The 24,955-nt window shown below is 49.2% G+C and overlaps 1 protein-coding gene across 1 annotated transcript in view; it reads left to right on the top strand.

Annotated features, from left to right (window-relative positions):
* The first annotated feature begins 2,010 nt into the window (after positions 1 to 2,010).
* agbl4 (AGBL carboxypeptidase 4) overlaps positions 2,011 to 24,955 on the top strand; it is a 30,709-nt gene continuing 7,764 nt past the window's right edge. The window contains 4 exon segments of the mRNA XM_067229425.1: positions 2,011 to 2,041; positions 3,152 to 3,274; positions 19,077 to 19,159; positions 19,161 to 19,205. Coding sequence (XP_067085526.1) covers positions 2,011 to 2,041; positions 3,152 to 3,274; positions 19,077 to 19,159; positions 19,161 to 19,205 — 282 coding nt within the window.

The following is a 24,955-nucleotide window of genomic DNA, read 5'->3' as shown; positions in this document are numbered from 1 at the left end:
GGAGGGTTGGATGGGGTAGTGGATGGGGGGGTGGATGGGGTAGTGGATGGAGGTGTGGATGGGGTAGTGGGTGGAGGGGTGGATGGGGTAGTGGATGGAGGGGTGGATGGGGTAGTGGGTGGAGGTGTGGATGGGGTAGTGGGTGGTGGTTAGGTTGAGATGGGTGTCGATGTCTGAAGAGTTCTGTTTTATTAATCCCTGTTGTTAGAGACCCTGACACTGGCACAAGCAAGAGCACAAACTATAACTGAACTTGTCTTTTTTGCTTTGTTAAGTAAAATAGAGTAAAATAGTACTTCACTTTGAATAGAATAAAATACGCTAATTTATTCTAATAGAACATAACAGAACAATATTTTCCGGATATAGATTATGAAATGAGACTTCACTTCGAATAGAATAAAACAGAATAGAAAAACATTAATTTAATCGAATAAAACATAAAAGAACTGTATTTTCTGGATCAACCAGACACAGAAATATGATTGGTTATTCATTCTGATCATGCCCCTGATTGGTTATTCATTCTCCCCATGTCCTCTATGATTGGTTATTCATTCTACTCATGCCTCCTAATTGAATTAGACACGTGGCTACAGAAATAAATGCAGTGACACCATGGAGTTCTTTTAATTGGCTGGAGTCGGGATTTGACATACCATGAAGAACAACTATTCAATTTTCAATTTTAAGGAAATATTGCACAGTGAAATTCTTTCTCTATCATCTGAAAAATAATCAGGGTGCCCTATCTGCTCAGCGGTCTGTTGCTTGCCATCAAACATGATCACGCTAACAAAAAATCATCGGCCTCCCCCCCGGCTTTATTCATTTGCCGCTGTTACACACAGTTTACAGACGGGAAATTAGCAGCAGCGGCTGAGCGCCATACGCCTATTGCTCTCGCTCTGCGCGGTCGTCCATTACAGCCAGTTAATCAGGTGCAGTGGCAAAAATGGAGAGGAAAAGGGGTCAGGCCTGATTGGGCTTGATGACATCTGCGCTCCAATTGTCTGGCGAGACCATCCAGCTTTAATCTATCTGGAGGATGAGTCACAGCTTCAGCAGCGGCCGAAGGTAGAGGTGGTGTTCCTCTGACATGTGGGTGGAGTGGGTAGGGGAACAACGGCCGCTGTGCCACTGATCAAGGTGTAGGTGGTGTGATTTTATTTTATTGTTTTGTCTTATCCTTTGTATTCATCAGAGATGGCAAACGTACACACTCCTCCACTCAAGTAGTACAGATACTTGATAAAATAACAGTTTTTAAAAAGACTGGTAAAAGTAGGAAGTGCTGACTACACTTAGTTAAAGTAAATAAGTGTGGGCTCTGACAACCTTTAGGTAAAAACAAACTTTTTTCTCAAATATTTATGCAACCTTTCGAAACTTTCTTTTCAAAACTTTTTTCCACACACAAGACTCCAGAAAGTATCATTTATTTCGAATCTTTTTTTTTCTAAATATATTTTTCCACAGTGAAAGGAGACAAAAACAGAGTAGATTAAAGCAGAGTACAGTAGCCTATAGTAGAGTATAGCAGAGTACAGTAGCCTACAGGAGAGTATAGCAGAGTACAGTAGCCTACAGTAGAGTATAGCAGAGTACTCATCAAAGATACAAACTTTTTGGGGAAACTTATTTTAGGAAATAAGCTATTCTTGTTGGCTTCCGCTTTGCTCCATGGTAGCTTTGTAGACTAGCTTACAAAACGTAACATCTTCTCTTGAGCTAGGCCTATACCTGTACAATTATATGCTTCAACTTTGTCTGAGTATGTTGTACTGTACTTCATATTGTGTTAATGTTCAAACATGATGTGTTTTGATCACAAGATCCTATGGCTAAGATTATACCCAGCTCGGTTGGACCGCGTGAGCACCTCACGCACAGATACACCTGCTCCTGCCGACGTCACGAGCGAACGTCCTCCTCCTTCCGCTGCTGACGTCGCGTTGCCGTAGCAACAGCCAGCCAGCGTCTTGATCTCTGAAAGAAACGGAGAGGAAGATGGAGGATAGTGTGAGAGACGTCGACACTGGTGTGTAAAATATTAGTGCTAGCTACCTCCGCTTGTTGCCGTGGTCAAGCACACGGAACTGCATGGTGTCTTATCGTTTCTCAAAATAGACACAGCATGTTCAGGCAGAAATGTGGTCTCATTCACGCACCACGACAGAGAGACAAGCTAACGCGGCTAGTTACGCTGTACAGTAGCGACGCTGCCGTGTCGTTCATCATAACAAGTCAATTGCATGAAAGAACCTGTCTGCTAGCTGTTGTTTCTAGCTATTGATTGTAATGGAATAGAGAAGCAGGAACAACGCAATAACTGTTATTCATCGTCTGGGTCGATGTTCTTTCCCATCATCATCTTGCTGCTGCAGTTTCTTGCATGTATGCATACTTGGTAGTTGACAATGCTACTGAACAGCACTGTACACCTGTTTACTGTTGTTGACGTACATTAGTGTGGCGTTACTGTAGCATCTGTGAAGCTAACTCACAGAAAAATCTAATATTTAGCTCTAACAAAGTGCCTTGTGAAAACCACGTGTCCGTATGCATGGGGCTTATTTTATGTGGTTCTCAGTAGTACTGTAGCTATCGTTCTAACTCTGGGAAGACAACTTGATTAGTGTTACCCTACACTGCAAGTAGTTTTTCACCGTACATCCAATCAACCATTTCATCCTTTCAAAATGATCTCCGTGCCCCGTGTAATCGCCTCATAATAAAGTATTTTGATCATATTTTGCCTGTTCATAATTGTTTTACGTTACGTACTGCATATAGTAGGCCTATTATAGGCCTCTGTTGTACAATGTAACTAGACCTAACTAAACCTTTAATTGCTTAAAAACAATTGACATGCTATACTGTATAAGACACCATAAAAGCTAAAAACCATTCAGTAGTAGCAAACCTTTAATTATTTCCACCTAGCTAATGTCAGATAAACACCCGTATTTAGCACAGTTAACACAGTATCTTAGTCTGTCATCTGCAGGTCACGTTCGTCAAAATTTGATTAACAATTAATGACCATGAAACTCTTCATGAATATCATTCATCATTATTGTGTTCTGTGTAGCTGACTGGTGTACTGGTCAGTGTGATTGATCGATGGTGCTCCCTGGTTGTGCTTTAGGCAGCGAGGCTGGTGGAGAAGATGCCTTGGTGGGCAACGTTAACAAGCTGCTGGTGGCCCCACTCGGCTACACCGGAGCACAGAGGAAGGGACACCTGGTTTTCGATGCCTGCTTCGAGAGCGGTAGGTGTGTGGGTGGAGGTGTGGAGGTGTGGGGGTGTGGAGGTGTGGGGGTGTGGAGGTGTGGAGGTGTGGGGGTGTGGAGGTGTGGGGGTGTGGGGGTGTGGAGGTGTGGGGGTGTGGAGGTGTGGGGGTGTGGAGGTGTGGGAGGTGTGGAGGTGTGGGGATAGGTGGGGAACCCAGGGAATGCTGCACTCGAAAAGCTTGTAATTAACATTTGTTGAATGAAAAAAAAGATGTAACTAAAAAAGAGAGAGAGGGGTTTGGGGGAGTCTGTGTAGGGTATCTGTGGACGGCTGATGCACTTTAGGAGTTAGACTTACATTCATGAACACGTTAACAAATTAGTCAGATGTAGAGCCATATGGCTTTGATGTTCCGACAGCTAGTCTGTGGGCTTCGCCGCTCTGCTGCACATCAAAACTATTCTCTCCTAAGATAAGTCGTCATCACTGAGATTGCGGTCACTTCAGAGCGGTGTACGATATGTAAAATATAGCCTTGATGTATCAGCTCGATGATTGGAATAAGGCTGGGTTTTCTACCTTACAACAAGCCGTGAAATAGACTGTCATCTCTTTGAACATGCTGTGTGAATGGCAAATTATCCACTTTAGACCAAGAGGGCTAGAATGGATGGGGGAGAGTGAGTGACTGGCCTTTTACCACATCCAACCCCTTTGGCAAGTGTAATTAAACAATGGTTAATATGTTGTAGAGGACTTTGTTAATGTCCTCAATTTATCACTTTTTAGGCAGATGAAAGACACCGCAATGAAAATAAAGTGCTTCCCCTACTGTGACAAAGCTAATTGTGCAGGGAAAGCATAGACAGAGAAGGGACACAAGAGAGATACGTAAGAGTTAAAGGAGAATGAGAGAGAGGGAGGGAGAGACAGAGAGAGAGAGAGAGGGAGAGACAGAGACAGAGAGGAGGAGACAGAGAGAGAGAGAGACAGAGAGGGAGAGACAGAGACAGAGAGGAGGAGACAGAGAGAGAGAGAGAGGGAGAGCCAGAGAGAGACAGAGAGGGAGAGACAGAGAGAGACAGAGAGGGAGAGACAGAGAGGAGGAGACAGAGAGAGAGAGAGAGAGAGAGAGAGAGAGAGAGAGAGAGAGAGAGAGAGAGAGAGAGACAGAGAGACAGAGACAGAGAGGAGGAGACAGAGAGAGAGAGAGAGAGAGAGAGAGGGAGAGACAGAGGCTCTGGTTTATTGAGTGACAGAACCTCTCTGGAACATTGTATGTGTCTCCCTGACAGAAGATTAGGTTCAGAGTCTCAAGCCGATGAGACTGGGGTTCCTGACAGACCCATTTTAGCTTCCAACTGATATGAAGTTGAACTTTACAAAGTTTTTTTTGTTCAATGTTTTTGCACAGCTGTCAGACCGAAAAATCTATATACTGGAGAACAGAATTCAAAAGTTGTTATTTATATTTTATTGGTAGGATAGATGCACGGCAATTCTTTGAGTTTGTACTCTGAAAAATGAAATGTACTTTAGTTTCAACAAACTATAAAAGTTTGGTGAAATACTAAAGGTCATTGTCGATAAACTTTGGAGTGCGAGACAATTTGGTAACCCAGTATAAGCTTTCGATAAACAGAACACCTGAGTTTCACATTTAATAATGCGGCCTGGTGGTCTCGTCTTGTCTCCGCGCGTGGTCTTGTCTCCGCCCGTGGTCTTGTCTCCGCGCGTGGTCTTGTCTCCGCGCGTGGTCTTGTCTCCACGCGTGGTCTTGTCTCCACGCGTGGTCTTGTCTCCGCGCGTGGTCTCGTCTTGTCTCCGCCCGTGGTCTTGTCTTCACACGTGGTCTCGTCTTGTCTTCACGCGTGGTCTTGTCTTCACGCGTGGTCTCGTCTTGTCTTCACGCGTGGTCTTGTCTTCACGCGTGGTCTCGTCTTGTCTTCACGCGTGGTCTTGTCTCCACGCGTGGTCTCGTCTTGTGTTCACGCGTGGTCTCGTCTTGTGTTCACGCGTGGTCTCGTCTTGTCTTCACGCGTGGTCTCGTCCTGTGTTCACGCGTGGTCTCGTCTTGTGTTCACGCGTGGTCTCGTCTTGTGTTCACGCGTGGTCTCGTCTTGTGTTCACGCGTGGTCTCGTCTTGTGTTCACGCGTGGTCTCGTCTTGTGTTCACGCGTGGTCTCGTCTCCACTCGTTGACGTTCTCTGACCGCCGTCGAGGGACATTGATGAATGTCTCCCGGACTCCCACGCTGAGATCAGCTGACACGTATGACATTAGCCCCCATGTCTCTGGCTCCGGAAAGTCCACTGAATGATTTATGGAATTGATATTAATCTCTTTCCAGTAAACGCATTACGAAAGTTGGAAGCCGAGAGGAATTGATGTTAGTGTGCGCTAATGCCAAATTAATGTCCTGTTGCTGTTGCAACGGAGAACTATGGCAGCTGATGTTTTTAACCACTTAGAATCCCATTAATTCTTTTATGTCAGCCCTACCGAAGAGAGGCGTTGTCCTGCGTGTACACTGACGTAGCTCTGTTTTAGATCACGACAATAGTTCATAAATCTGTGAGTCACAGAGGATGGGTGCTGGTCACAAGCAAACAGGCAGTTTGCATCTTAAACAGCAGTAACCGAGAGCAGTGTGGGGCGCAGGAGGGAAGGGTTCAAACAAGGTGGCCTTTTCACACTGCACAAGGAAAATCATTCAAGATAAGAATCCACTGTTGTTGTGCAGGGTTAACCTTTAGAGGACATTTCAATCTACACAAAGTACCACTGCAGTGATGTGAAACCAGATAGTGTATTCCTCACAGTCTCACAGAGTGGGTCTGGACATCAAGCTGGTCAGGGTGTCTGTTTCTGTAAGTCATGTCGATGACAGAAAAGGAACTGGAGTAGACTCTTAGTCCAGCTCCTATGGATCTGCATGTACATTATAACCTTGAGGGCATATTTTCTGTCCTCCTCCAGAATGAGATGAGAACAGTCTTTCATGACGGTAAAACTCAATTTCCCCTATCCTCAAACCTAATTTACCACCGGGAACATAGGGATTTCAAATAGACATGTTTATTAGAATTTTATGCAAATATGTCATCCAATGAGCTTCACTCAGCTAGTGTCTTCCTTTTCTTTCAGCAGGACAGCTGTCAACATTTTGCATACATTTCTTAGAAACTTGAGATGTATTATTTTATATATATTTTTTGCTGTTGTTTTCTTCAGCATGCCTGGTAATAAAATCTAATTGGTTTATTAAAACAGACTGTGGTTATATAAACTGTTTACCAGAGGTATAAAACACCTCATTAGCATTTAGATGAGAAGTAATTCACTTTCTTGTCTCCCTATATAAGTGATTAAGCCAGTTCTACCCTATATCTTTACATAGGCATTCCAGCCCACAGGTTCTGCATGCTTTGTAACCAGCCTCTGCCCCCCCCCCCCACACACACACACACTGCCTCCCTCCTCGCTGGAGATAACTGAAGAAAATGACTGGCCGTTATATTATGCAGGTTGATAACAGAGCAACATAATGACTGTATTTCCTCAAGGCGTCATTAAAAATCACATCGATGGCCCAGTAGACTGTGTGGTTTAAGAAGCAATATGTAAATGGTTCGTAGTCCGGAATATGCAAATATGCAATTTTTTATTTTTAACTAGTTACTTTTATCTCTAAAGCTTCACAAGTAAATGGTTTGTTATTGACTTGTTTGTGGTTGCAGAGAATTAAACGATTAATCTTTGTTGTCAGTGAGTTTAGAAATATGCAAACTGTCTCAATGACATTTGGATAGTCGTCTGCGACCGGTCATCAAGGGTCCAGTATCAATGTCTTCCATGTTCTGTCCAACATGCCAATCCCTCAGAACCAGGTCAGGTCCAAGAGCAACATCATTTACCTCGAACCCTAGCGACCTTTGACCGATGAACAATGACGAATAGGTGTTTCTGAGCCGTCGCCGATGATCTGAGCCGCATGATATGTCTCCTCTCACGTAACCGTCTTGTTGTGTCTTTCTCATCAGCTAGAGGCTGTGTGGCCAAAGGCGTACTGTACTTTGGGACTGTGCACACAGAGGTAATTAAAGTGGCATTGATTATGGCCTGAGCTCTGTCTGCAGACAGCGGCAGGGCGGAACATGGGCCCCTGGGGCCCAAGGGGCTTAATGGGCATCATTGATAAGCCTGGCAGGGCCAGCACAGCCCATAGATCCACAGTCTTCAGATGTCCACCAGCCAAGTCAATCAGATCCAGCCCGCGTGTCACACAGATGAAGTGTTTAGCCAAATGTACGTCACCCCCAGCCTCCGAGCAATCTCAGTCCACCAGGTTCATACACTGGCTCACGGATGGAAATAGGCCATTATCTTTCCCCCCGCTTGCGAAGATTTATTTCCTTTGTGAGCTGATGGAAGGGGCGAAAAAGCAGGTCGAGTCAGAGGGTGGAGGGAGGGAGGGTGGAGGGAGGGTGGAGGGAGGCAGGAGGGAGGGTGGAGGGAGGCGGGAGGGAGGGTGTAGGGAGGCGGGGGGGGGTGGAGGCAGGGAGGGAGGCAGGAGGGAGGCAGGAGGGAGGGTGGAGGGAGGTGGGAGGGAGGCTGGAGGGAGGGTGGAGGGAGGGAGGGATGGAGGGAGGGTGGGTGGAGGGAGGGAGGGTGAAGGGAGGATGGAGGGAGGATGGAGGGAGGGTGGTTGGAGGGAGGGTGGGTGGAGGGAGGCGGTAGGGAGGCCGGAGGGAGGGAGGCTGGAGGGAGGCGGGAGGGAGGGAGGAGGGAATCACAGCTTGGCCAAGCAGGGGAGAGACTGATGGACACATGCGATGAAAAGCGGTTTATCTGGCCGGCACAGTCGTTCTGATTGGTGAACCCCGGCATGGCGGGGGGTCAGGTCCAGCCCGGTAGCTTGTTCTCCTCAGCATGGACTAACAAGTAGATCCTCCTCCTCCTGTCTGCTCTGACCCCAGGGCTTCTGCCCCACCACACGCCTCACTTCCTGTCTGCCTGTCTGTGTGGATATCTGTCTGTCTCGATATCTGTCTATCGGTCTGTCTGCCTGGATATCTGTCTGCATGTCTGTGTGGATATCTGTCTGTCTGTCTGCCTGGATGTCTGTCTGTCTGTCTGTGTGGATATCTGTCTGTCTGCCTGGATATCTGTCTGCCTGTCTGCCTGGATGTATGTCTGTCTGGTTGGAAAAGGCTTAGAACTGCATGTGTAGCAGGAGAGGTTTAGGACCATTAATTGGCAATTAGGGAGCCTGTGCAGATGAGGACAGAGCAGTACTGATCTGGATTAACAGCCCTTTTAACACCATGTTCGCTGAATCTACTGTATGCTGTTTGCAGTACCTCTCCGTAGCGCTGGAAGACCTGAGAATGTGTGTTAAAGAAGTAAACACCTTCCTCCAGCCCTGTGGTGACACTGGCACAATGTGATGAAGGCTAAAGTAGGGCAGTGGTGTTGACGCTTGATAATAACATTCTTTCCAAGGGCGAAATTAGCGTATCCGCCAGTGACATTATAGAAAGTGTGGACTCTCTGAAGCATCTCGCGGATCTGCTCCAAGGGTTTTAAATCACCCGCAGTAATGATAATAGATGAAAAAATCTTTCCTCAATCAGGGAAACAAAGAAAACGGGGAAAAAATGGACTAAAAAGGATTCTGCCAGAGATTACTAATGAGGATAAACGTTATGGAAAATATCTCCACTGTTGGCTGCTGATGGTGCTCTAATTGTTTTTCCATTTTTTTCTCTTTTCTCCTTTTTTTGCCCACCCCTGCCAGGCAGTTTACTGAATCCATCTTGCCTTATCTTTCGTCAGAAGTGTTTCGTGTTGCAATTGTGGGCCCCTTCTACATGATGAGTGATTACAGTCAGAGAGCGAGAGAGAGATAGAGATAGAGAAAGAGAGAGGGTGGGGGTATACACAGTCAGGCTTGTCAGAAGATATTTATATACTCCAGAGTGCCCATGAATCAGGACAGAGCAGACTCCATTGATTAGAGAAGGGGGAAACGTTTTTACAATCAAGCCAGATGCTTAGCAGAAGTATGAGTGGCTTAGAGAGGGCTGAGCTCTCCTCTCCTTCACTCCCCTCCCCTCCTCTCCTCTCCCCTCCTCTCCTCTCCCCACCCCTCCTCTACTCTCCTCTCCCTTACCCTCCCCTCTGAAGTCCTGGTGGGCTCTCTAAGATGGAGAGACAGAATGGTGATTAAAACATAAAAGGAGGGAAGGCAGGAAAGGGAAGAGATGAGGAGAGAAGGAGGGCTTCTCCTGAGGAGAGAACGAGTCTTGATGAAGGCCGTTCATTTGTGTCTCGTTAGTGTACCCTTGTCATTAATCCAGGTTCACCTTTCTTTCCCATGTCGTTATCGCAGCTCTCACCGAGGTAACATCTTCCGAAGTTGAGTTTTCGCGGGAATACTGTCAAATTTAACACCACACACACAGGTCATTTCAGTCCTCCCGGATTCACGTTGCTGTTAGTTACCGCCGAGATCCACAACCTGTCTTTCTGAGGAAGACGCTGACCTCTGTGAAGGTCACACCAGTCCTACAGACTGGTGTGAGGTTTTATTCAGGATTCTCCAGGGGTGGATTTTCTCTGCGTGTTCTAACAGAGCAATCGTTCCATCCATCCCGGTCATAATATTTGCAGACAACAGTTAGTCTAAGTGTGTGTGTGTGTGCGTGTGTGTGTGCATGCGTGTGGTGCTGAGCTAGTGAAGCCAGGCAGTGTGAGGTGATATCAGGATGGTATAAAACGCAGAGTAAATGAAACAGGAGATAATCCTGTGTGACATTCTCCCAGGCTGCTGAGGACAGGCCCGTGTAATCAGCCAGAGAACACATGGAGCTGTTAGCTCCGCCATCCTCACACCGCCAAGCACAAACACATCGTCTATGTTCCCCAAGGTAATTGGTGATCGCTGAGATTTGAAGAACGCATGTAGGGATATTCACTCTTGTTTGGACTGATCCGAAAATGTCACAAAATGTCCATGCGAAGCGGGTGTGTCCAAAAGTGTGAGTCTCGAATCTTTCAATCTCTCTGACCTTTGGCATTGAATCTTCTGGCTATACTTTTTTTTTTTTCAGACAGTCTACTCCAGCAAGCATTTTTTTTAGTTGCCAGCTCAAGTTTTATTTGTCAGAATTTATATTTCACACTCTGTCATAATCAGCCAAAGATTGTTGGTTCAGGACTTCAATATCACAGTGATGTGTGTGTGTGTGTGTACGTGTGTGTGTGTGTGTGTGTGTGTGCGTGTGTGTGTGCAGGTGGGTGTGTGGAGAGGATGGAATTGCAACCACCGCTACCTCTATTAGGGGGGAACCAATATGTCTTAAGTGAGAATGACTGCAACAAGCCTGTACTGCACTGGTGCTGTTGGCACACACTGATGAAGTCATTCATTCGTCGTAAACACACCGGCTCAGGAACAGGCGTGACATTTTTCATCCGCTGGCGGGAGGGAGGGAGGGTGGGTGGGAGGGGGGGGGGGGGAGAGGGGTGCAGTTTGTAACGCTTTACGAGTTCATGTTTTTTAAGCTGTCTGTGTTTGTTTGAGTGATTTATTTGTAGAGCCTTCCCCCGACATGGGCACCGTTGATGTGCCACGTTCTATTTGGTAGCGCACAGACTCGCACACAGAGGATCTTTGCAAAGTGATAGGCAATATGTACCCGTACATAGGCATAGGAATTTTTTTTTTCTCCTCCAGACAGCTGCCTTGCAGCATTACAGTCAACAGAACTGAGATGTACGCTCTGCCTGTTTGTCAGGAGCCTTTTAAGAACATGTCGTTGCGCTGGCATGGAGGCTTGGTGCGGTTTTTCTTTCTCCCCAAAAGATGAGAAAGGGAAGCATCTGTCTTTCTGAGAAACGCACTTGGCAGCGCCCGCTTTCGTACCGGGAGCATTACCCTCTGCTCGGCCCCGAAGTCACCCTTTTCTCATGTCACAAAAGACGTTTGTAAATCGACGCGTCAGTTTGTGTCTCTTTCACGTCAGATGTGTGTAACAGGGTTAATCATTTCACCGGGACAAATGTCCTCCTTCTGAAATGCTGGAACTTCCTCTCATTTGTCTTTGTACATTTTGACTTTGTTATATATATTTATTGCTCGGATGCTTAATTTCTCTTAAGTAAATTGCACCATGCTTGGGTAGCGAGCCGGGTATGCCAGAGTGATTGCACAAAACCCCCCTGATCCCATGCCAAGCTTCTCTATGGCTCTCCACGCTGGTCTTTTCCTGCTCTTTCATTCCCCCCTGCCTACAAGGCTGCCGGTGCCTTGACAGGAGCGGCACTTTGTGTAATTCCCCAGATTGAAAAGCTGTTTGACAATGGGAGATTTCCTCTCACACTCTCCTAGTGGGTGAAACACCACCATGGGTACAGCTGCTGACGAGCTGCGCTCTCATATTGCGACGACACAATATCCTGCTTTGTCCTTTGCGTAAACCACCCTCAACCTGACTGGGGATGTATTACACGCTTGTTGTAAGACTTGAGGAAAATAAGTAATAATTTATTGGTAATCCTTTACCATTTCCAAAAAGACAGAGAAAGAAAATGTTGTTAAAACTGGCAAGCGAAACCGAAAAGTAACCAAACAATCCAAGGTCGGAAGACTGTGTGCTTTTCCAGCCAACCTCTTCTCCACACCCCTATGCCTTTCCTTTAAGGACAACCTCTACATTATCAGTATGCTATGGGAGGGGGAGGGGGGGGGGAGGAGGTTTTAGAGACACTGAGAGAAGAAGAACTCGTAGAAGAGTGTCTCAGTCAGTCCACCCTTCTTATGTCCTCCCCGGAGTCTACAGAGAGCCAGCCTCCTGCTGCATCCTTTCTGCTGACCTGATCTGTTGTCCTGGATGATTTCCGGTCTCCCTGGTTCCTCTCTATAGTCTCACGCCGGCTCCCTGTGTTCCTGAACTCATTATAGGCCAATCAGCTCCGGGGCGCAGGAGAGCGCACCCAGAGGGAGCAATAACTGTAAATAAGCAGGACTGCAGGCTCACCGATAGCATGCTACCAAGATGATAACAGCCCTTCTTAGCAGGCCTGTTGACCTTCTCCCTGCCTCGAGCTCGCCAAGGACCCTTCAGCTCCCTCTGTCTTTATCTCCAAAACTCTCCTCCTCCACTGCTGCCGGTCGCAGGATAGATTATTTCTGAATGCTGAGAGAGAGAGAGAGAGGGAGAGAGGGAGAAAGGGAGAGAAAGGGAGAGAGAGAGAGAGAGAGAGGAGAGAGGGGGAGGGAAAAGGGGGAGAGAGAGGGGGAGAGAGAGGGGGAGAAAGAGAGGGGGAGAGAGAGGGAGCGCGAGTAAGAGAGAGAGACATAAAGAGACAGAGAGTGACAGAGAGAGAGAGAGATAGAGAGAGAGAGAGAGAGAGAGAGAGAGAGAGAGATAGTCTGGGCGAGGAAGAACCAAAACAAGACAGAACAAAGCGCAGTCCTTAGTTGTCCGTCTGCCAGAGCCGCTGTCCTTTGTATGCATCCACATAATTAACTTGTAGAAAGATAGCATGGAATTGGAACAGACTTGTGTTTGCTAGCGTAAGAGACCACCATAGCACAACAGCACTCAGGGGGTAAAGAGAGCCAGAGAAAACATAGCAAAAGTAGCAAAACAGCAACGTGTGGGGATGTGGAATCTTAGGAAGCCCTTAAGCTAGCCTAGCCGCTAGAGAAAGGTGTTAGGTTAGCTCTAAGGTAAGGCTAGCTAGCCTAGCCACTAAGTTAAGGCGCTAGGTTAGCTCTAAGGTAAGGCTAGCCTAGCCACTAAGTGAAGGCGTTAGCTTAGCTCTGTGTAGATACAACAAACTACTCTAAGCTAAATTTTGGTTCAACCTGTAAAGTAACAGGCTAGCTATGGTTGCCACCTTCAATACAGAAAAATAAGGGACACCTGCCGCAGCGGGGGCCACACCCCTCAGGGCCACACCCCTCAGGGCCACACCCCCCAGGGCCACACCCCCCAGGGCCACACCCCCCAGGGCCACACCCCCCAGGGCCACACCCCTCAGGGCCACACCCCCCAGGGCCACACCCCTCAGGGCCACACCCCCCAGGGCCACACCCCTCAGGGCCACACCCCCCAGGGCCACACCCCTCAGGGCCACCCCCCCCAGGGCCACACCCCCCAGGGCCACACCCCCCAGGGCCACACCCCTCAGGGCCACACCCCCCAGGGCCACATCCCCCAGGGCCACACCCCTCAGGGCCACACCCCTCAGGGCCACCCCCCCCCAGGGCCACACCCCCCAGGGCCACACCCCTCAGGGCCACACCCCTCAGCGCCACACCCCTCAGGGCCACACCCCTCAGGGCCACACCCCTTGGATGTGAACCTGAAACAAACCAATCAAACCAACGATGGCAGCGAGTATTACCCAATCAGGGGCAGAATAGGACGAATAGTCTTCACAGAATGTGGGTGGGATGATTTGCATGAGATGCTGCATTGAAGATAACTCTCAAAATACGTGACAAACCCCGTCCCGTATTGTTTCAAAACGGGACGCGCTAAGGCTAGCCCTCTAATGTGTTAACATGACAAGCTTTAAAAAGATATATCGGTATATTTACTGATATATCCTTAATATAAATGATTTCCAAGCGGTTTTGAAATGTCACTTAAACTTGTACCTTAGTGAAGTTAACAAAACATTGCAACTTCAAGGCATGGCGAAAATAGACTAGACCCCCATCTTTCTCCCAGTGGTCTCCCAGACAGACTGGTGTGTCGGCGCTTCACAGTACTTGTCCAACGACAGAGCCAGGGGCAGAACCGTCATCACAGGCAGATTGATAACACAGTTAAGCCCATCTGGCTAAGAATGCATCACTAGAAGCCATTACCTCGCTGCAGAAGCAGCACGGATGGAGCACTCTTTAGCTGCGGGCTCTCAGGGAGAAAAAAAAACGATTATGAAAGGGCAGAGCATAGGAGGGTAGTCTCTCTAGAATGATGATGCTGGCTCTCAGTGTGCTTGTGTCGGTCGTCCTCCAGGCCCGAGCACCCTCTTCATCTAGGTCGACACGTCATGAAGGCACAAGGGGGAAGCTGTCTCTGTTCCCTAACCCTTCATCCTTGTCTTCCTTTTACCTTCCTTTATCTCTGTGGTTGTGTCGCGGTGTGGTTATTTACAGGTATTTTAGGTGGCTGAGCGGTTAAGGAATCGGGCTAGTAATCCGAAGGTTGCTAGTTCGATTCCCGGCCGTGCCAAATGACGTTGTGTCCTTGGGCAAGGCACTTCACCCTACTTGCCTCGGGGGAATGTCCCTGTACTTACTGTAAGTCGCTCTGGATAAGAGCGTCTGCTAAATGACTAAATGTAAATGTACACTTAATGCGAAGCATTACTGAAAATTTCCAGAATGTTCTGTTCTTCTTACCACGCAGGTAGAATGACAATATTTGTATTTAAACTACATTAATACTGGTTGGCGTTATTGCAATCATCTCTCGATAGAATACATATTTTTTATCTCCAGTGTTACGCATGCTAAAGAGCCTGTTTGTGCTTGTTGCAGAGTTTGTGGGAACTTGGAGGTGACCTCTTTAATCTCGCCTGGAGATTAAACGATAAGGCAGCAGGAGAGACGGAGGCTTTAAGAAGTCATGAGGCAGGAGATTGATGTTTTCTCTCTGACAACTTGCCTTTAGACAACTCAGCCGAGCAGAGCGGAGAAAAGAGAGAGGGAGGGAGAGAGAGAGAGAGAGAAAGAGAGAGGGAGAGAGAGAGAAGAAGAAAAATGCAAGGCCAGACATTTAGCTGCAGGTCTAAACTGAGACACCTTCCTCCTCTGGCAGGAATCAATTCTCTCTTTATCAGTCCCCCCCTCCCTCCTCCCCCCCTCCTCTTCTTCCCCCTCCTCAACCCCTCCCCCCCCACCGTCCGCCTCGCACCGCGGGGGACACTGAAGCCTTTTCCAATAATGAAAAGCAGCATGGAGCAAAAATAAGTTTAAAAGGTGCCAATTCTTCCGAGTTGCTTTTAATTTCCAGTCCAGATTGTGACAGGTTTAAGCCTCACTGGGCTGGGTGTAGACACTGAGTGTGGGCGCATGTTGTTTCACTAGCTCCTGTGTTTGTTTTGATACAGGAAGCTGAACACTTTTTAACATTATTAGCACCTGGAATGGTGCGTATTATAAGACACTATTAAGCCTTGAGTTGATAATTGATTTTTTACACTTCACCACATGCACTGTAGACAGTCAATCTGCTTTAATGGCAGCTGTTCTTCTTTGTTGCCATAATGCTATTTATAGGTACATCCTCCACTCCAGTGCTGTTCACTAATAGCTTTAATTATATTGTGTATAGATATGATGTACAGTGCTCCCAATCTGCTGTGTACTGTCATATCAGTCTAAACGGTAGCAGCATGTTGAGACTGTATGCAAGTTTGTGGCTGGCAAGGGAGCTCCCGTCTGCATCTTGTTCTTCCATCCATCCATCCATCTCTGTAGCACTGCAGAAATCTGTCCATGTCCGTCTATCCGTCCATTCATTTGATCCTCTATCCATCCCCCAGTCTGTCCACGTATCCCTCCCTCCCTCCCTCACCCCAGTCTGTCCCTCCCTCCCTCCCTCCCTCCCTCCCTCCCTCCCTCCCTCCCTCCCTCCCTCCCTCCCTCCCTCCCTCCCTCCCTCCCTCCCTCCCTCCCTCCCTCCCTCCCTCCCTCCCTCCCTCCCTCCCTCCCTCCCTCCCTCCCTTACCCCAGTCTGTCCACGTATCCCTCCCTCCCTCCATCCAGCGGTGGTGGTGTAGCGCTGCAGGCAGCAGACGGGCTCTTTGTGTGGGCTGAGCAGTGTGACTGTTCCCTGCTCTGTCTCAGTAATGGGATTACATTAGCCAAGTTCCCCTCCTCCATCAGACGTCGTGGAAACGGACGACCGGACGGCCACATGCTCATGCGCTCGCCCCCTGGCTGCCTGCCGCGGTACTGCAGCCATATCGTCCCCTTCTCTCACCTCTCTAACTGTTCCCGTCCTGGTGGCGAAGCGCCGTATGTGGGCTCCATTTCTGTTTCATCTAAACAATGTGAGTTTGACCATCGGTGACTGTGATCATGCGATACATTTTTAGCAGGAAGAGAGAGAGAGTGTGTGTGTGTGTGTGTGTGAGAGACTGACAGGGCGAGAAGAGAAAAAGTGAGAGAGACAGTGAGAGATAGAGAGAGGGAGAAGGAGGGAGAGCTAGTGAGAGCAAGAAAGAGAATGAGAGATACAGCCATGGAGTGACAGAGTGACAGAGGAAAGGAAAGAGAGAGAGAGTGAAAGCAAGAGAGAGGGAGAGAAAGAGAGAGAGAGTGAAAGCAAGAGAGAGATACACAGAGAGAAGGAGAGAAAGAGAAAGAGAGAGAGAGACAGCCCTCAGGGTGGTTCTAACAGGCTGTAGGCTGTTTGCTGAAACTCAATTTGTTAAATCCTAAAGTGCTGCATAAGTTTTCTCCCTGTGGATGAAGATTGATATGCAACATAACCTGTAAGAACCCACCGAGGAGGAATATGCAGACGAAGGCCTCAAGAGGAATTATGCAGAGGCTTTCAAAGAAAAAACGGATCCCTCTCTCTCTCTCTCTCTCTCGCTCTCTCTCTCTCTCTCTCTCTCTCATCTCTCTCTCTCTCTCTCTCTCTCTCTCTCTCTCTTACTCTCTCCCTCTCTCTCTCTCTCTCTCTCTCTCTCTCTCTCTCTCTCTCTCTCTCTCTCTCTCTCTCACCCTCTCTACAGTATAGCTCTCTCTCCAACTCTATAAACTTTTTGTTTAGCGTCTATCACACATGGCGTGTATTCTCAGCGTAATGACTGAGCGTATTGAAGTCATCCACACAGCGTGCTGATGACAAAACACACATTTCTCCTCTGATGGTGTTTGTAGGCTTGGGCGTTCGAGAGAGGGTCTATCACTTTCCCCTGTAAATCAGTTAAACGCTGAAAGATAAGGGATTCTTCTACAAGGTTGACTCCCAGCACGTTGGAATGTGGAGCTAGCCACCATAAAATAAAACTGGGATCAATGGTGTGTCATACGCTGTGTGCCTGGGGTGCTGGAGCCAAGATGGCGGCCCTGAGATCAATGGTGTGTCATACGCTGTGTGCCTGGGGTGCTGGAGCCAAGATGGCGGCCCTGAGGCTGAGAGCAGAGTCATCTTTCACAGAAGCTCCTCAGGTTGCAGGCTCAATAACCCAGCAGCGCATGGCTGCTGAGCTAAGACACACACAAACACACATGCTTGAACACGAACATGCATGCACACACAAACATTCTTGCAGTCATGCACACACATACAAACAGGCTCTTTAAAGTTTGCAATCCTTGTATGACTGACATCTTAGACTTTAGGAACACAGTGAAGGTATCTCTTTCAGACCTTGGTGCTTCAAGGCCCTAAAAAACCTGAGCTACTTTTACCGTGGCTTTGACTGAATCACACTGCTGCTGTCCATGGTGCTGAAGAGAGAGAATGGAGACAGCTTGGACTTGTTCCTAATGGACGCTGCAGCTCTCCATGGTGCTGAAGAGGGAAAAGGAGAGGGAGCAAGAGAAGACCTCTTCAGTTCTGATTGGCTGACCGTCTGAAACTGCGGAGGAGAGCACCATTGAATACATTCTACTGAATTCTATACTGTCCTTCACTCAGATTGCTTCCTTGAGTTGGCCTGTACCAAAACCCAGCCCACAAACCTGGTTCCCCTGTGGAAGTTGCCCCCGTGTCTTCCTCACGGGCATGTGAGCGCCCCCCCCTCCTCCCAACCCCTCCTTAAAGGCTGTCATCAGCTGCCGCTAACAGACAGCGCTTGGCAAGGTTAGCTGTGCAAACGGCCGAGCTGTTGATATCAGAGATGATAGACAGGGGGTCACATCTGTCCTGGACAGGTGTGTCTCCGCTCTGCAGCTGAGCCGTACTCGGCCCACACACACCTTCCTCACACACCTTACCTGCTACGTCTGCCTGTCTGCCTGCCTGCCTGCCTGCCTGCCTGCCTGCCTGCCTGCTTGCCTGTCTGTCTATTTCTCTGCCTGTCTGTCTTGCTGGCATTCTGTCCGCCTGTCTGCCTGTCTGTCTGTACGTATTTCTCTCAGCCTTCAGTACAGTGGCCAGTGTGTATATGTGTGTGTGTGTGTATATGTGTGTGTGGCCAGGAGGGGTAAAATGTAAACAGAGTTCGTTCTGTCCCACAGGAAACACTTCTCAATCCAACAGTTCTGACTCTGACTGGCTGTGCTGCTAATGGCATGTCAGCTGCACATTCTGTTATTCACACATTGCTTTCTCCATCTGTAGTGTGTGTGTGTGGAATGTTTGTGTTTCTGTGTGTGTGTGTGTCAGAGTGTGAATAGATCAGTTGTGCAAGGTTCTGGGCTGTCCTGGGAGGTTTGCTGACTATTTTGTTGTGTGTGTGTGCGTGCGTGTGTGTGTGTGTGCGTGTGGTTGATTCAGGAAGCTGAGTGGTGGATTAGCTTGGTGTGCTGGCAGAAGGAGAGCGGTCTGCTCCTCTCCACCAGTGTGCTGGTGAGCCCATCTGTCAATAATTAGCTGAGAGCTACCTGCCTGCCTGTCACCAGGTGGTCCACACCACATGGAGGGGCAGAGGGGGGGGGAGGGGCAGGAGAGGACGGGGGGGAGAGGAGAGTAGGGGAGGGGTTAGGGGAGGAGAAGGAAATGTGTGGCGGTGCTGAAGGAGGAGGACAGGGATGAAGAGGAGCAGACCGAGCAAACACGTGATCACGTGTGCCGTGTCACTGACTGAAGTATAGCTACTCATCGTATCCCATCATGCTCCTTGTCTCTCCGCAGGGAACCTGGGCAGGGTGGATTACATCAGCGAGTTTGAGTTTGACCTCTTCATCCGCCCGGACACTACTGCAAGTCCTCGCTTCCCGTGTCTGGTTCAACTTCAGCGTGGAGAACGTCCGTGAGACTCAGGTCAGAGGTCAAACTGAATGTGTACCTAACCCCCCCTACAGGACAGACTACCGCCCCTACAGACAGACTACCCCCCTACAGGACAGACTACCCCCCTACAGGCAGACTACCCCCCTACAGGACAGACTAACCCCCTACAGGACAGACTACCCCCCTACAGGACAGACTAACCCCCTACAGGACAGACTACCCCCCTACAGGACAGACTACCCCCCTACAGGACAGACTACCCCCCTACAGGACAGACTACCCCCCTACAGACAGACTAACCCCCTACAGGGACAGACTAACCCCCCTACAGGACAGACTACCCCCCTACAGGACAGACTACCCACCTACAGGACAGACTACCCCCTACAGGACAGACTAACCCCCTACAGGACAGACTAACCCCCTACAGGACAGACTAACCCCCTACAGGACAGACTACCCCCCTACAGGACAGACTACCCCCCTACAGGACAGACTACCCCCCTACAGGACAGACTACCCCCCTACAGGACAGACTAACCCCCTACAGGACAGACTACCCCCCTACAGGACAGACTACCCCCCTACAGGACAGACTACCCCCCTACAGGACAGACTACCCCCCTACAGGACAGACTAACCCCCTACAGGACAGACTACCCCCCTACAGGACAGACTACCCCCCTACAGGACAGACTACCCCCTACAGGACAGACTAACCCCCTACAGGACATCAAATCATACTTGAAATGAAGCACACCACTTTGAGCACAAACGAAACACAGGGATACCTTAACCAAAACAAACACTTGTTTTTTGACTGTGGACACCAAGAAAGTGTGTTGTGATGAAGTTTCCTCTGACGGAACTTCAGATAAATATTACGTCGAGTGAGTGTGATTTGTAGAGGCGCCTTCTATTCAGACAGGCCTCTATTGGGGCTCTTGAGGGTCGAGGCTTCAGCATGTCAGTACAAGTTGGCCGTTTCCCAAACAGCCGTTTGTCTACAGTCGAACTTCCTGTCACTGCACCGAGGCCTTTTTGGCCAATGACGAGCTTCCCGCTCTGTGATTGGCCGGGAGAGGTGGTCACATGCCACAGAGATACAGCGTGTAGGAGCAGGGGTGGGCGTGGCTACCTCCTGCTCAACAGTATGTATTGGGTTTTCATCAGACGTGATTGAGCGCGGGTGCTTGTGTTGTCGCACGGTGACTCTCTGCGAGCCGTGTGTTAAAGGACCTTCATTCAGACCCGGGGTAGACACAGAGAGATAGATACATGGCAGACAGAGACCGACAGACAGGCAGGCAGGCAGGCAGGCAGGCAGGCAAGGGCAGGCAGAGACAGACAGACAGACAGACAGACAGACAGACAGACAGACAGAGAGACAGACAGACAGACAGACAGGCAGGCAGGCAGGTAGATAGCTAGTGAGAGGCTGAAAGAGTGAGAAAAAGAGAAAGAGAGAGTGAAATAGAGTGAGAGATGTGAAAGAGAGAGACAGAGAGAGAGAGAGAGAGAGGAGAGAGAGAGAGGAGAGGAGAGAGAGAGAGAGGAGAGAGAGAGAGAGTGAGAGAGAGAGAGTGAGAGAGAGAGAGGACAGAGAGAGGATGACTACGAGTTGTGTCTGTGTCCAAGCTGTTGCTGTGTCTCCTCTCCCCCTGTGCTGCGTGGCTCTAGCAGGCCTATCAGACCATCTCCCTGCAGTGCTGTAGTCAGCACTAATCACATTTTATGGCCCATGAGATGAATGGGGCGAGAGGGCGAGTCAGGCTGGGAGCTGGATCGATCCCACGGCCAGATAGGGTCCTGTCTCCTGCGCCAACAGGATATTTGCTGCTGTGGCGAAAAAAAAAAAAAGCCTGCTACACTAGAACAGACCTAGGACTGGATGTACACACACGCTCTCTCTCTCTTTCTCGGACACACACACACTCACTTACTCGCTCTGCAATCGCTTTTCACCTGCACGGTAAAAAAAATACAAAAGAAGCAAAGTTGGAAAAGCATTTTGTGTGTTTGGCTCCGAGCTGTGTGTGAGCACCTTCCAACATCCTTCTCTCTCTATTTCTTATCTCTCCAATTTCCGCTTAAAAAGACTTGTGAGAATTTAATCTACTTCAGTAGGGGGAGGCTTGGGTAAGAGAAGTATCAGTGTTCTGTTAAGGTGTGTTTCTATAAGGTGTACTGTAGAAATGTGGGCCAGCAGTGCGTGTGTGTGTGTGTGCGTGTGCGTGCGTGTGCGCGTGCGTGTGTGTGCACCTGTACATGCCCGTTTTTGATGCGGTTATTTGAAAAAATGAAAAAACCATTACACCATTTATTTTCTCTTTTTTTTTGCTGAAATACTGAAACATAAATAGATAAAAATAATGGAATGTGTAAGTAATCTGGGTGAGTCTGTGCGGAGGCTGTGCTATAGAGATATCAGTGCATTCCCTGTCAAACTGACTGCTGACTGCTTTTATCCTACTAAGCCTTGCCAACTCTCAGCCCGCGCAGGAGAGTGAGGAACAGTAAAAGCCGTGATATTGGAACTGAGATGGCCATTTGAAGGAATGTAAGCTGGAGAAACAGATTTGGCCAGCCTCAATCAGCTTAGGAGCTTTGTGGAAATTGGTGCACCGTAGAACCGACCGGCACTGTGATGGATGGATGGATGGATGGATGGAGGGATGAAGGCATGGATGGAAGGGAAACAATGCCTTTTCTTCTTGCTCCTCTACCTTTTCTCTCTCTCTCTCTCTCTCTCTCTCTCTCTCTTCTCTCTCTCTCTCTCTCTCTCTCTCTCTCTCGTCTCTCTCTCTCTCTCTCTCTCTCTCCTCCCTCTCTCTCTCTCAAAGTCCTTCACCTCAGACGTCCCTCTGTCTCCTGGTGTGGAGACTGATGCCGGCTAATTATGTCTCTGACACTGCGTCTGAGAGAGACAGGTCTAGGAGGACTGTCTGTCTGTTCCTGTCTCTGGGTCGTTTTCATTAGAGCAGTGTTCTCTGCTGTATAGTGACCTTTAATAAGACTGACCTTCAATTCAAAGGTACCATAAGTAAATGGCACTGATAGTTGTTTGAAATGTCACTAAGTGCTGAAGTGATAATCTTTTTCCTCAGATTTGAAGGGAATAGTATCTCATTAAGACCTTCTCTAAACATGTTTATTTAGCAGAAACTACTATTTAGATTACACCTTTGATGCACATTGTCCAGAATGCAAAAAAGAGCAAACTGACTGGAGCCACTAGCTTGAAACCTGTTGGATGTAGCCTGTAGCCTTTAGCATGTAGCCTTTAGCATGTAGCTTGTAGCTCAGAGCCTATACCCTGGCAGGGTAGAGGGGGTGGTTGGGTGTAGCAGGGCAGGGTGGAGGGGGTGGTGGGTGATAGCAGGGCAGGGTAGAGGGGGTGGTTGGGTGATAGCAGGGCAGGGTAGAGAGGTGGTTGGGTGATAGCAGGGCAGGGTAGAGGGGGTGGTTGGGTGATAGCAGAGCAGGGTAGAGGGGGTGGTTGGGTGATAGCAGGGCAGGGTAGAGGGGGTGGTTGGGTGATAGCAGGGCAGGGTAGAGGGGGTGGTTGGGTGATAGCAGGGCAGGGTAGAGGGGGTGGTTGGGTGATAGCAGGGCAGGGTAGAGGGGGTGGTTGGGTGATAGCAGGGCAGGGTAGAGGGGTGGTTGGGTGATAGCAGGGCAGGGTAGAGGGGTGTTGGGTGATAGCAGGGCAAGGTAGAGGGGGTGGTTGGGTGATAGCAGGGCAGGGTAGAGGGGGTGGTTGGGTGATAGCAGGGGGCAGGGTAGAGGGGGTGGTTGGGTGATAGCAGGGCAGGGTAGAGGGGGTGGTTGGGTGATAGCAGGGCAGGGTAGAGGGGGTGGTTGGGTGATAGCAGGGCAGGGTAGAGGGGGTGGTTGGGTGATAGCAGGGCAGGGTAGAGGGGGTGGTTGGGTGAGGAAACAGCCAGCATGAAGGACACAGCTCCAAGGCATTATCCTAGCTGTCCTTCGGGAGCAATCGGCCAACCTCACAGGCTGTAAAACCCAGCGACCCACACACACTCACACACACACTCACTCACACACGCACACACACACCTCCTTGGAATGGCTGATTTGCAAGCTTCCCTCGTCCAGGAACAGCACAGCCAGGGCAGTTATTCTCCATAATCGTAAAAGAGAGATGAGAGAGAGAAAGGGAGAGAGAAACAAGGAGAGAGAAAAGGAGAGAGAAATAGAGAGACAGAGAGACAGATAAAAGGGGAGAGAGAGAGAGAAAAGGATTTTATGGAAGATAATGTTATGGAATTTGTAAGGAGATAAATAGTGATGTAGAGTTGGGCAGATGCCTCGTACTTCTTAATTGTGATTCTTTTTCCACACTGCAGAGGACGTGAGGTGAAACCAGCTGTCATACACAGTCCCACAGTCGTTTTGACATCTTTCTTTTTGCAGTGATTCAAGAAGAGAAAAGAGAGAGACAGAACACGAGTCTCTGGCTGGTCTGAGACGTAATGGATGCACATTGATTTTGATTCTCTTAAGGGACTGAGGATGGAGTGAGAGGAGAGAGAAAGGAGGGGCAAGGGCAGGGTGGGGGAGGGGGGTGGGGTGGGGTGTAGTTACGAGAACTTGCTCCGTCCGTGTGCATATATTTTCCATGCCTCCTTGAAAGAGCAGAGGCTTTTCTGGGAAGTCAGCTTGCTGTTGTGGAGATAATGCTGTGTAATGCCAGTGTTCAGATCGGAGGCAGTCTCACAGACAATGTCAGGCTGTGACCTCACTATACACATTCTGCCTGGGTTTTGATGCAGACCCTGTACAAACATGCGTCCATAAAACTGCCTGGAAAGGGCAGAACTGGGAAATGTTTTGGTCAGTTGACGTCCGCAGATGGTCGCTCTGACCAATCGGAGGACAGGTATTCAAACGGTGTGCGATGGCCTAGCAGCATCGATGAGCATTCACCCCATTCACCCAGTGCGTTTACAAAGTGCTTGAAGCGCTTTCTCCTCCTCCTCCTCTCCCTCCTCCTCCTCCTCTCCCTCCTCCTCTCCTCCTCCTCTCCCTCCTCCTCTCCCTCCTCTTCTCCCTCTCCCTCCTCCTCTCCCTCCTCCTCATCCTCTCCCTCCTCCTCTCCTTCCTCTTCATCCTCTCCTCCTCCTCTCCCTCCTCCTCTCCTTCCTCCTCATCCTCTCTCCTCCTCCTCCTCCTCACCCTCCTCCTCCTCTCCCTCCTCCTTCTCCTCCTTTCTTCTCCTCCTCTCCCTCCTCCTCCTCTCCCTCCTCCTCCTCTCCCTTCTCCCTCCTCTCCCTCCTCTCCTTCCTCATCCTCTCCTTCATCCTCCTCCTCTCCCTCTTTCTCTCCCTCCTCCTCTCCCTCCTCCTCTCCCTCCTCCCATCCTCTCCTCCTCCTCTCCCTCCTCCTCCTCCTCTCCCTCCTCCTCCTTCTCCTTCTCCTCTCCCTCCTCCTCCTTCTCCTTCTCCTCTCCCTCCTCCTCACCCTCCTCTTCTCCCTTCTCCTCTCCTCTTCCTGTCCTTCCTCCTCCTCCTCCTCCTCTCCCTCCTCCTTCTCTCCCTCCTCTCCCTCCTCTCCCTCCTCCTCCTCCTCCTCTCCCTCCTCTCCACTGCCAGTCTCGGCTCCGTCTCTCCCCCTCCACTTTAAGCTGAGCTTTATGCATGCCCTTTGTGAGTACACGTACAAATTGGAGTTAATCTTTGACAAGAGGGTAAAGAGCCTTTATAAGCACTCGTCATTCTCTCTCCTCTCTCTGCTCCCTCCCTCCCTCTCTAGTCCTCCTC

This window comes from Osmerus mordax, chromosome 26, assembly GCF_038355195.1.
Source record: "Osmerus mordax isolate fOsmMor3 chromosome 26, fOsmMor3.pri, whole genome shotgun sequence".
Taxonomy (NCBI): domain Eukaryota; kingdom Metazoa; phylum Chordata; class Actinopteri; order Osmeriformes; family Osmeridae; genus Osmerus; species Osmerus mordax.
The sequence above is the reverse complement of the archived record's forward strand: the minus strand, read 5'-3'. Positions and strand labels throughout refer to the sequence as shown.